This window comes from Astyanax mexicanus, chromosome 1, assembly GCF_023375975.1.
Source record: "Astyanax mexicanus isolate ESR-SI-001 chromosome 1, AstMex3_surface, whole genome shotgun sequence".
Lineage (NCBI taxonomy): Eukaryota > Metazoa > Chordata > Actinopteri > Characiformes > Acestrorhamphidae > Astyanax > Astyanax mexicanus.
This window is the reverse complement of record NC_064408.1, coordinates 60,718,779-60,731,711: the sequence shown is the minus strand read 5'-3', so window position 1 is coordinate 60,731,711 and position 12,933 is coordinate 60,718,779. Positions and strand designations below refer to the sequence as shown.

At 34.9% G+C, this 12,933-nt stretch overlaps 1 protein-coding gene across 2 annotated transcripts; it reads right to left on the bottom strand.

The window, feature by feature from the left end:
• Positions 1–5: 5 nt before the first annotated feature.
• Positions 6–12,364, bottom strand: mep1ba (meprin A subunit beta a). Of its 2 annotated transcripts, none has more exons than XM_049481285.1 (14): positions 12,255–12,364; positions 10,977–10,995; positions 10,814–10,873; positions 10,151–10,194; positions 9,683–9,764; positions 9,376–9,493; positions 6,850–7,028; positions 6,065–6,283; positions 5,712–5,864; positions 3,891–4,106; positions 3,085–3,552; positions 1,541–1,723; positions 300–581; positions 6–184 (listed from the first exon to the last, which is right to left on the bottom strand). In XM_049481285.1, coding segments are annotated over exons 1-14 (2,085 nt in total). In that variant the 5' UTR covers positions 12,315–12,364; the 3' UTR covers positions 6–182. The 2 variants fall into 2 exon arrangements, with proteins under 2 accessions (XP_049337242.1, XP_049337244.1); XM_049481287.1 differs by having other exon boundaries at positions 9,683–9,761.
• Positions 12,365–12,933: the final 569 nt, after the last annotated feature.

Below are 12,933 nucleotides of genomic sequence, written 5' to 3'. Positions count from 1 at the left end.
TTTGTTTTTTTGTTTTTTCGTTTTTATTAGTTTCTTTTCAAATGCTGTTTAATAATTGACAGATTGGGTATTCAAGAACAGTGTATTCTGCTTAATTCCATTTTAAAATCCATAAACAAAATAATTTGGTTGAACATATTAGTTATGAGGTCCTTCCATTTTAGATTAAGCTGATTGGACATTTCTGTAAAGAAAAGGGAAAAAAAAATAAATTAAAATTAAATTTTCATTGAATAGCAAAATTCAACAAATTTGTTTGAAAAAAAGGGCATAAAGCTTATCAGATTCTTTATACTTACATATGGTGACGACCTCAGCATCTACAATGGCCACTCTGTCGGCCTCTTCTCTCTGCCGGAGTCTCTTCAGCCTGTACAACACACTTGCAATCACAAGTAACAGTGTGACCGCTCCAGCACAAGCACAACCCACCACTATTGCAGTGGAGGAGTAGTTGGAAGAGGAGGTGGAGTCTGGTGTGATTTCACCATCACTAGCTGATGTACGGCTCCGTAGACATTCCTCACCACATGCAACAACAGACTGTGGGAGTGGCTGAGTCTCCAGAAGACCAGATATATCTGGAAAGAAGCATGAATGGAAAATGGTTAAGTAACCTAGATGGCTGTTTTTTTTTTGCTTTGTTTTGTTTTACAAATGAAGACTAAAAGTAGCTAATACATAGATATTTGATAGCCACAATTACAAACAGAAACTCCTTCATGAGGGTACATTAAACACTATAAAGCTGTTAAATCAACTGCATTAAAGTTTACCTACTGTATGTTGCCCTAGCTACTCACTTTCTAGTCTCATAATCCAAATGCAAAACTAAAGATGCACATTTACAGCACTCTAAACACATCTTTGCTCAAAGACAAGGAAGAAAGTTGTGCCCACCTGACAGGGTTTAAGCCTAGACATAAGCCCTATCTGGACGGTATTAGTTTCTCAGGGGGATGTCTGTGAAAAATATTTCACACTTCTACTCAGTGATAAAACTTTTGCTTCCAGACTGCAATTAAAAAAACAGGAGGACCAGTGTTTTTTTTTTTTTTTTTTCCCCCTCGTGTTCAGTAGCTCCTCCATTTCCACTTGCTGTTGTGTTTACGTGGATCTCCGTAGAAATGTGCAACCAAAGTGTAATTATGGTGCATGGCAGTGGACAAATATTTTATTTTATTAAATGTGAAGAGATGAAACTCAGGTGTGGATCTGGACAGGACTAAAATTACTGGAGGATCACGGAGTTTAGTGAAAAACAGTAGGTAATTTAGCCTGTAATTTTCTTAGAGGACGTCTGAGAAAAACACGTACATGGTCGTTCTGGACGGGAATAAAATCTAAGAGGACCCCCATAAAAGAGAAAACTACCCCAGGACCCCCTGAGAAACTAATCCCGTACGGATAGAGATATAGACAGTATTTCCTTTTAATGAGAAATTTCCATTCAGAATATTGGTTGTCCAAGACTAGGCCTAATCCCTGTCTGAGAAACTGCCCCATACTGTATGACCAAACCTTCCTCTTCAAACTTTACCTTCTAGACTAAGGAACATAATCAAATCATCTCCTTTGATGAAGTCCCGACTCTTCAGACGCTGGTGAGTGATGAAAGAGCTGGTGCCATAACCCGGCCCTCTGTAGTATGAAGTACCGTCTGGATTCTTTATTAGACTGCCAACCTTCCTTGGATCGTCCCAGAAATATTCCACTTCCCCCTCTTTACGAAGCATAAAAAAAAAAAAAACTTAGGAAGGAGTTCAACACTTTCAAAGTATGAGTGCCCTCAAAACCATGTTTACAATCTATTTTTTACAATTGAGACACTGACAAAAAATGCTGATATTTTCAATAATTACCTAAAATCTAAATAGGAATCCATGTCAATCACAATAAATAACACTGATGCTCCTGTTGGTCTTGGATGACCATATAACTATTCTCGTTATTTATCATTTGCTTATTCTCTTACCATTAGCGATGTTTGATACCACCGATTTCCTTTCCGATCCGATATGGAGTAAAATTCAGGCTGGTATTTGTGCAAATACACCTAATGTGTCTGGTAAATCTTAAAATGTAGTGTATTTCAATTTATAGCTTCATAAAAAATGCAAGATATCTAAATGATCTATTAATTTATTTTAAACTTGAGAGTATGATTGGGGTTTTCTTTAATGAGTGCTTAATCCTTTTTAGATTCAGCTATGCCTGTCGTCTCTCCAAATAGCCTACGATAAGGGAACACAAACACTTGCTGTTTTATAATACTGGGAAACTCACATTTAAATTGCCTGTAAATTTTTAAGTAAAATAAATAAAGAAATGCCACAATATTAGTTGACAATTTTAATATTTTCATTTAACAGTTAAAGCAAATTAGACTGATTGTACATAATAATAGTCCCATTTTATGAATACCAAAAGTTCACCATGGCTGTTTTATCACAATTACTATAATTTAATGACACCTAGTATATGTAATCTCATTTGGATTATCAATGAAACGATCAGTTCTTTAGGAAACCTTACCTGAATAAATCATCTTAATGACACATATTTTTACTCTTTTTTTATATTTTGCAGCTTTTTGTTAAAGCATATATTTATTTTGCTATTTATTTCATAACCATATTTATTTATTTGAACAGCTCTAACAGAGACAGTGCTCAGCGCCGCCTAAAGCTGCACATTTTCTCCCTCTGTACCTGGATATAGTGCTGCCTGCAGCACTGAAGGACTCCACCAGAGGCGTCCTGAAACAGCTTCGCACATGATTCCGCTCTGCAGTATATTGTAGTATACTGAGTGACTGAGCAGCTTAGCCGCAGTGCTCACGCATTATGCACTGAACCAGGCAGAAGAAAAAGTAGTTCCCACCAAGCGTATACCATTTAGACAAGATCTCAATAGTTTAATTACTTTCCTCTGTGTTCCTGTTAGTGAAATATGTTGCCTCAAATGACTGAAGTATCAAACGTATCAATATTTTGAAAATTGATTTTAGAGCATAAAGATCTATCAGATCTATGGAATCGGATATATCGATATTTCAGTATCAATCCGCACATCACTGCTTACCATCATTAGATGTCTTGCTGGGGTCAGTAGTGATCATCCTTTGGTTGTTCATGCGATGTTGGATATTGGGGTTCTGGTCCATCAGTGCCATGGTAACCTGTCGCCATGGACATGGCCACTTCAGCTGGCTGTCATGAGGCCCTGAGGTCAGGTGGAAGTAGATGCCCATGCTGTCGGGACTGCTGCTCTTCCCGTTAACATACAGTGAGATCTGGAACGAGTAGCCTTCGCGAGACACAAAGATAGGGCTGCTCGTCCTGGAGCCTACAGGTGTTGTCTGGAGGACACTGCTGAAGTTCCGGATGCGCCAGGTGTGGTGAGGGCACTGGGTCTCGGAGAGGTTGATGTCATCCAGGGACAGACCTCCTTTTGATGAGTCTGAGCCTTTCACCCCTTCAAACACCACTCGAAACTTGTGGGACACATCCAGGGTCACATGATGTATCTCCCAGGAGTTTCTAAGGTCACCTGTGCCAGAAAGATACATGTTATTCATAATGAATGCAATACACTTAGAAGCCTTTAGAAGCTCATATAATGTATATGATGGGTCTGTATGGGTAGACCAGTTGGGAACTAAAATGTTTTGTCTATAGGGTTCATGTTGGCCCCACATATAGGGATGTTAGTAATTGGACCAGTTGGAGTTAAATAACCACATGTACAAACTTACTCGGAGCCCATGCCCACCTAAACCCACCTAGCCGACATAACATCCATGTAAACTCCACTCCACAATCTACAAAATGTAAAAACACAAAAACATTTTCTTGATTGAACAAATTCTGATAAAAAAAGGGAATTACCACTGAGAGTCTGAATTAGTCTTAGCTCTCCTTTAGGGTTTGCTGTGTTGTACTCGCGCACCCACATGTTCAGCCTGTCAGAAGCCCCCCCGTTGTTGTACAGGTAGAACTGCAGGCACTGGAATCCACGCTTAGGGTAAAAGAGCCGGCTTTCCAAGAAGGCCCTGTCTCCATGGCTGCCTGTAGCTGTGCTGAAGTGCATGAAGAAACCTGCACCTGCAATTAACAATAAGACTAAATAAAGCATAAAGACAAAAAGAATGCACCACATTTTCAACAACTGAAAACATTCAGAAATAATGGCAAAACCTTTTACCTCAGTGTCAGCTAAATAAATAAAAAATAGAATACATTTAGGCTGCTTAATTTATACAATAGTGAACAAAGTGACAGAATAATAAAAAAAAAAACATGATCTGTATTCAGTATTTGGCCTTCCACCAAATGTTTGATTTTGTTTGGTTTCGGTTTTGACTAGAGCTGCAACTAATGATTTTTCTGGTAGTCGACTAATCTGATGATTATTTCTTCGATTAGTTGATTAGTCAGCGACTATTTCTGCCTTGATCTCCATCTCTGAAAACGATAGAAACAGTTGAACACAAGATTTAAAAGCCATTTAAATGTCTATGTTGTTTTAATATGGAATGTACTGATAATTACTGAGTAAATATGTAATCTGTGGTGTTTGGGCACTTTTGGAGACACAGGCTAAGTTGAGTGTAAACTGTGTGAGTGAACCTGTTACCCATCTCCCATTGCGCTTCTGTCCCCAGCACTTTGTATAATGTGTTACTGTCAAATTAACGATTAGTCAAAAATGAAATTTGTAGTTGACAAATTTAAATAATCGACATTGACCAAAATTGTTTCTTTCGGTACTAAAATGTTTACAAGAAAGCTGTTTATTGTTTTGGGAATTGCTGGTGTTAGGCATCAATAAAATCTCTAAGCATCATAAAGGCCAAAGTGCCGAGATAACAGCCCCATAAAAGGATGTATTGGATGTATTGATTGGCTCTTATCAGTGCAGACATTATAAGCAAGGGGCCATGAGCTGTGACCTACAGAAGACCTTCTCCAGGTTATTCTCACTGGTTAACAAAACATTTTGACAAATGAATATGTGGCAACGTTCACATTAAAAGCCACATTGCTCAAATCCGATTTTTCCTCAGATTTTGACGGTTCACATTCACAAATGTAAGTGATCTGTATCTGTGTGTAATGTGAACGAATCTGTTCCTGAAATGCCTCACATGCTCACATTAATACGTGTATAAACTTCTCCTTCTTCACCAACAACAAAAAACATCACATTTGTGAGACGACTTGTAGCTTTATAAAGGTGAAATGGATGTGTTAGCAGCTCATATGTGGAGCATCTTTAGCTGGAGTAGAGAGAAAACAGCTGGTCTCGAAGGTGAAAAAAGGCCAGGCGGTTTGCTTTTGCTGTTTTTGCAGCTTTAGCTGCACAGCTACACCAAGAGATGTGTACGAGGGTACGAGAGAGAAGCATGTAGCGCATGAGAAAAAGCAAAAAGACGCATGAATTCTCATTTGATCGTTTACATTCATGTCACATGTCCATGAATCGGATACGTATCTGATTTAGGGACACATATGGAAGTGACCTAGATGAGAAAACAGATTTGGCACGTTCACACAGCCATGACTAAATCAGATCTGAGCCACATTGATTAAAAAAAATCAGCCTGGTAATGTGAACATAGCCATAGTTGCCTCATTGTTCCTTTGCCTACAGGGTTTTGGTTTCATTGCCAATCATTAATGGTTTAATGTTTGGAGGGATGTTCATACCATTACATTGGCCCATGTTGGTAAAATCAGTGGTTGGACCTCCCACCACACTCCTCACACGCTCCCACTTGCCCTTCACATCATCATCCTGAATCATACCACAGATATTGGGCTCCTCAAAGCTACAGGAATCCAAGAAGGTGGAGAATGTGGCTGAAAGGCACATAAATTGAGACAAAGTAAATCTTCTTTTATAACCTTTAAATCATCAGCACTACAAGTGAACTTTAATTGTCCATCAGATATAGGCCATATTGTAATAATGATCAGCAGTACCAAAGGTAAAAGATAAAGTGTTTTATAATGACACACCAGCACCACAGTGTGTTTATGATGGCAGGAACTGAACTCACTGCAGTTGTAAAGCCTGTTTAGCTTGAACACATCACTGGAACTGAACTCCATGCGCTGACCAATCATGTCCATGAATTCTGGTATCCTAGTGACGATAGTTGGCTCAGAGCCTTTGTTAAAGGAGTTCTTACTGTAGTGCATTACAGAACCATAGTCATAGGGCACACCAAGAGCACTGGACACGGAATCATCATAGCTGTTAAAGTTGTGCTCTTTACCTAGGAGTGAAACATGAAACATATTGTATACATAAATAATCATTTAGGATTATACTTTTTTTTAAAGTTGAGTAAAACAATAGATTTTACTTTGTATTTTTTACTGTATGAACGTGAAACATGGTTTGGTGTAACATAATGCAGTTCACCCTACAAAGGTAAACTTCAAATAAAGCAATACAGAACTGCATGCTTTTTAAACTTGCAATGTAGCTCATCATGTATATTGTCTCTGTCCAATGAAAAACACTTATCTCCTTTTTTGTCGATTTTTAGTTTAATACATAGTTTGAACAGACAAACTGTCCCTTACACTGTGCAAATATGTGTTGATGTACGGACCAATAGTCAACACTCTTCAAAATGACCTGAAATAACCTCTTTAAAAAACTATTTACATTGACTTGTTTACAAGGTTTTTTCTCTCTTCTGTAAAGTAGCTGTTTTGAGATAAGTGTTTTTCATTGGACAGCGACGATATACTATCAAATATACTATAATGTAATACATTAACCTACAACTCTCTGAAATACTGTATCATTATATATCTTTTATAAAATCAGTACCGCTTTGAATCTGATCCCATATGATGTTGACGTAGTCATCTCGATCACCTCGGGATTGCTCGTGCCAGAAGCCCAGAGCGTGCAGGAACTCATGCTCTACTGTCGCTAAGCGATCACAGTTATTGCCGATTGATAGCCTTTGCTTTCCGACCCGCCGATTCCCAACAGAAGAGGAACACCTGATAATACATTTTTTAAACAAAATGTCATGTATAGGTCAGTTCAGTGCTTACCTCAAATACAACTTAACTGTTTCTTAGATTCCAAGTGCCTCATGGATTTATTTTGTAAGTCACTCACTTGAGGCTGATGATTCTATACTATACTAAAAAAATAGCTGTTGGTGTTTTGAATCAATGATACTGTGTGTTCTAGTTTATTTCATATTGTCACTGTCCAATAAAAAAACAAGTATCTCCAAAACAGCAACTTTATAGGAGAGAGAAAAAAAACCTTCTAAACTTTCAATGGAAGTCAATGTAAAAAGAGTTTAAAATCGACAGAAATGGAGATACTTTTTTTTCATTGGACAGCGACGATAGGCACAGATAATTTAATTAGAATTAATTAAATTTTCCATTCACCTTAAAATGCAGTAAATCACCCTGTAGCTCACTAATTGTTGTACACTGTTGAATATGAATTCTCTTCAACTTGCATATGGTCAGTTTTCACAACACGTTTTCTTTTTCTGTTTTGTTGATTATTTTCTTACTTACTATTTTTACTACTCAACCAAAAATGCACTAAAACACAGTTGAGGTCAAGCCGATTAGTCTGGTTGGACAGCTTAGAAATGATTGAGCATAATATGTTGGGTATAATGAGGTTGAAGGTCTACCAGCATGACCAAGTTGACTAAACTAGTAAACCATCATGCTGGTTGACTAGCATGACCGGCCTGGCCATGCAAGTTTATCAGAATGACCAGCTAAGCCTTTAAACTCAAAGACTTAAAGCTGATCAAACAGCTTTTTTCACCTAGTTGACCAGTTTTGAATCTTGACTGTCCAAATCACATTGACCATAGATCAATGACTTTCTGAAATCAGCTATTAGCAAAAGATAGTTTTTTATGCTGAAGAATCTAGGATCAATGATGTATTTCCAAATCTGCAATTTTCTACAAATAACATTGTACTGATCATGAAAAGCTTTTGCAACATCTGGTTGCAAGATTATGAACTAGGCCATGCATAAGAAATTATGGAAGTCAGCTGTGCAAAAATACTGAATTGCACCGTAACCTGTAGAAAACTAATTGCCTCAACTGTTATTATTATATTTCTTGTGAAAAGTCGCTCTGACTTAATAATCTGACTTTGGTCACACAGTTAGTTTTTTGTGCAGTGCAGCAAATTGGGGAAAACGTATACATTTCATGTTGGCTCCTAACAACATCTATTTGCATATTGGGCGTGTCCTTTTACACACCATCAGTGTGGAATCGTTCTACACAGGCTGCTTTCTCTTTGAGTTTAACTATGTGTTATTATCAATTACCAGTTCCCAGTTGCTATTTAAAGTAACAAAAAAATACAGTTTTGTACCTATGTAAAATGTGTCATTAACACAACCTTTTAAATTGATCTTAAAGTCAGCAGAATACATATTTCATAGAACTTACATTAGGCCAACTAAAAACATGAAGCTATTTTTAAGTTGTTGAGACTTAATATTTTAAGTTTGTATATGGAAAATTATTTATCAAAACTAAAGATTTTTAGTTGGCTCAACTCTTTGTGGTTGTCTTCAAAACTTTGTTTGAAAAGTTGGTCTAAAAACTCAAAAAAATCTAGTGCAGTAAGTTTCCTTGAATTTTGAGTTTTCTCAACTTTTTGATTTTTACAGCGTTGTATTAACTTAAAAAAGGAGTAAAAATGGGTTTTCAGCAGCAACAGCCTTTGGATTTTGTGTGTTTTTCTAATCCACATTTGGATAAGAAGGTGATTGAGTTTTTTTTTTTTTGTGCTAAGTTAACCCTTGTGTGGTGTTCATATTTTTGTTACTCGTTTACTTTGTTATTTGTATTTAATTCAGCAAAATTAAGCAATTTTACATTAAAATGCTTTACACATGCTTGCTTCACCTAAATTGCAAGCAATTTAAACAGCTTACATGGTTAATATTTGCCCTTTACCTTTCTTATGTTACATTTCTTTCAAAAAGTGCTACTCTTTTTTTTATTCGTTTTTTAATAAAATGTAAAAGAAAATGAATTAAACTCAAGATATGAGTAGAAAATTTGGTTCGTTTCAAATTTATAAATGAAGCAATGTTTATTAGCCCTTGGCCAAACACACTGTATGTAATATAAATGTGTAGGGGGGGGTGGGGGTTTGTACAGTGTGCGTTTATCGAAAATGTTTTTTGATATATGTTTTTCACAAAAAATGAGCCAATGCCAATGAGTTTGAGTTAGAAAAAATATTTTTTTAGTATCATTTGATGAAAAATGAAAACGGGTCCCACAGACCCGAACACCACACAAGTGTTAAGACGTAGCCAATGTGTAGCAATCCTCACCCAGAACCTTTGTACACTGAAATATAGTTTGCTTCTCCACTCCAGGGTTTGAAGTCAATACACGTCTTGAGTCTGTACTGTTCAAAGGCCTTCAGAGTCACTCCTTTAGCGTTGATTTCTGCATAAACAGAAGAAAAATATTGTGAGGTGAATAAACTGAATGACACTGATTCCAGTGCTGCTTCTAAGCACAAAAATGCGTAATATCTTTGTGATCAGTCTTTGCTTTTAAAATCATAATTAATATACTTTTACTAATTGTGAGTTTGGTCTTGTGCTCTAGTGAAATTAAATCACAATTTCTCACCCAAGTCGTCTTCCAGGTAGTATGGAACTGTAGTTGGCCAGCGATACTTTTCACCCAGAATAGAGTTCTTGCCATTATCCTGCTAAATATTACACAGTTTATCTCTCAGCACACTGTCCTTTACAACACTGCAGAGTATTAGCAACCATTTACTAAAATAGGTAATTAAAGCTACTGACTTTTTTCTCAGTAGGATGTTGAATTATCAGAAACATTTTAAACAGAAAAAATATGAAGTAACATCATCAATGACCATTTTGTCACATTTTTTAATTTTATTTTGCCTCCATAGCTGGTGTTTATAATTCGAAAGAAATTTTAATTGAAGCTCAACAGTGAGTTTCAATATTTTATTATTCATCAATTCTGTTTTAGTACTACAAAATCTATTATTTAGAATTGTAAATAATATTGTGAAAATTAAATGTGAACAAAAAATAATACTAAGCATAAAATAATTACACCTACCTGATCTATGTCTAAGTCTCCATCTGCCAGATCAAGCCCCGCTTCTGTTACACACAATTATGAGTCATTCATTTAGGAGGAAAGGTTGTTGTGAAAAGCAAGCGCATTATATACATCTGATTATATATCTATAAAAATATAAGAAACCACTTACAAATTATGAGTTTCTTTGATTTGACCAAATTGAAAACCTCTGGAATAATAATCAAGAGGAAGATGGATGATCACAAGCCATCAAACCAAACTGAACTGCTTGAACTTTTGCACAATAAAGTTTGGCATAAAGTTATCCAAAAGCAGTGTGTAAGACTGGTGGAGAAGAAACATACCAAGATGCATGAAAACTGTGATTAAAAATCAGGGTTATTCCACTAAATATTGATTTCTGGACTCTTAAATCTTTATGAGTATAAATTTGTTTTCTTTGCATTATTTGAGGTCTGAAAGCTCTTGCTGAAAGGTATTTTTTATGCTCTAAATTACAATATTTTTATTTGGAATTTGGGAGATATATTGTTTGTAGTTTATAGAATAAAACAACAATATTTATTTTACTCAAACATATACCTATAAATAGCAAAATCAGAGAAACTGATTCAGAAACAGAAGAGGTCTCCTATTTCCAGAGCTGTATTTGTGTGTTTGTAGAAACATCTGACTTACCTTGGTTTATTTCAAATATATCCCAGTCTTTTCCAGCATCCTCATCCTCCTCTGTGAAGCCTAATATCAAACATACCACAACATATCAAATCCCAGGACCATTCTATTTGTTTGTCAAGACTGATTGCAAATAATGATTAATAGCTAGAAATAGAAGTCTTACCTGTAAGTGAGGATGTTGACTGTAAGAGATATAAAAGAGACAATTAATTAAGAATTAATATTAAACTAACAGTTGTGAATTCACTGGTGATTGTTATTTCACAGCAGTTGTTCAGTTGAACAGCATGGTTTAGCTAGAATGATTTCTTTGAACTCATACAGCATTAACTTCTCAGTTATTAGCAGGTGTACAAAGTACATTATTTTTGAGGAAGTAAAATTAAACTATACTGTCAAATCTTGCTTATTAAAAAAGCAGCCTAAAAGCTGAATAAAACAAATTTAATAGACAGGACTTTTGTTGGACATTTCTGTTACTGTAAATGGTAGTAATACCAGGCGGGAGGAGACCATGAGGTGCATCACTAAAATATATATAGTAGAAAAATCTAAATCTTTAAACAAACTCACTTTCATTAGTGGTGTTTATAAAAACAGTGGGTAATGTGTTTACATAAGGACTAACTTACATAGTTTTAAGAAATTTAGATTTTCTTTATTTTACATTGATATGGCTTCAATAACATTTAATGTAATAATTAATAGATGACATTATATGCCACAAATGTTCTAAATACTAGTGAAGTATAATAATAATAATAATAATAATAATAATAATAATAATAATAATAATAATAATAAAGAAAAAGAAGAAGAAGAAGGAGAAGAATAAATAAATAAAGAAAAAATCTTCTGTGTTTTGTAATTTGTATGAAATATTTTGTTTTTTTGTTCACTCTAAATGTAATAAATAAAAGTAGAAAGTGTTAAATTTTATCTATTATATAATTTAAACAATCCATATATTTTTTTGGAGTTCGATAAAATGAGGTTGATTGCTGAAGAACATTTATATATATATATATATATATATATATATATATATATATATATATATATATATATTAAACAAATATACAACTAACAGACTTTTAAAAGTACCAAATCAAAGGCAAAAATAATATAGAAATAATATTATGTTTATGAATTATTATGAAATTCTCTTTAAACAAAACCATTGCCAAACACAACAAACTTCAATCAAAGACAATTGTGTCCCCCTTTTTCAGTGTAAAGATATATAATGAGTTAGACACATAAATACATAAATAACCACTAAATAGAAAAATAAAAGTATGTCATGTTTATCAAGTTTCAAATATTACAGTTTTAATTTTTCATGTATTTATTTATCAAATATACATTCTGTATGGACCTATCGACCCTGCCAGGTGTATAATAAACTATTAATAATGTAAGAATCGAAATAAAAACTCACCAATAACAAGTTTTTAGCACATAACAGGCAAAGAAGCAGAAATGCCCTACGCGAGGCCATGGTAGTGGCTTCTCACCTGCAGGGTGTGAAAGTGTGTGTTGCTTTTGTGGTTTCTGCTGCAAAGTCTACAACATATATCTTTGTGTAAGCTGTATATGGAAAGAAGAGGAGGTGGCAGAGATAAGTGGAAAATGCTGTTAAGCAGTATGATGACAGATATTGCTGCTATTGATTAAGTAATAAAAACTCTGGCTGATAGTAATAATAATGTGTTGATAAGGGTAATTAGTCTTGGTTAGTTAAAGGTCTCATTCCGCTAAAATCCAAATTTTCTTGTTCTTTGTGAAACACAGAAGGTCTCTTTGAGTTGTAAATGTTGCACTGCTGCATATAAAACTGTTTCTCAACCTATTCTTTATATTTGAAATTTTTAATTAACTTACAGGTACTTATTTTTATTTAACTGAACTGAGTTTTTTAATATTTGTAGCCTCGCTCTGAATTCAGCCCTTCAAGAGAGAGAGAGAGAAAGAGAGAGAGAGAGACAGCCTGATTTTTCTTGATTAAAAATATGGTGACTCTAGTGAGGTTATACTATGGATTTTGCTACACTTGATCCAATGTTATTTAATACAACTTTTTTATAAAAAAGAAAACAGAGGCAATCTCGAGCGCAATG

Coding starts and splice junctions, on each gene's coding strand:
- mep1ba (XM_049481285.1), bottom strand. CDS start 12,314: ATGGCCTCGCGTAGGGCATTTCTGCTTCTTTGCCTGTTATGTGCTAAA. Junction 6,284..6,849: donor ATGGGATCAGATTCAAAGCG/GTACTGATTTTA, acceptor TTTCACTCCTAG/GTAAAGAGCACAACTTTAAC. Junction 1,724..3,084: donor CAGCAAGACATCTAATGATG/GTAAGCAGTGAT, acceptor TGCTTCGTAAAG/AGGGGGAAGTGGAATATTTC.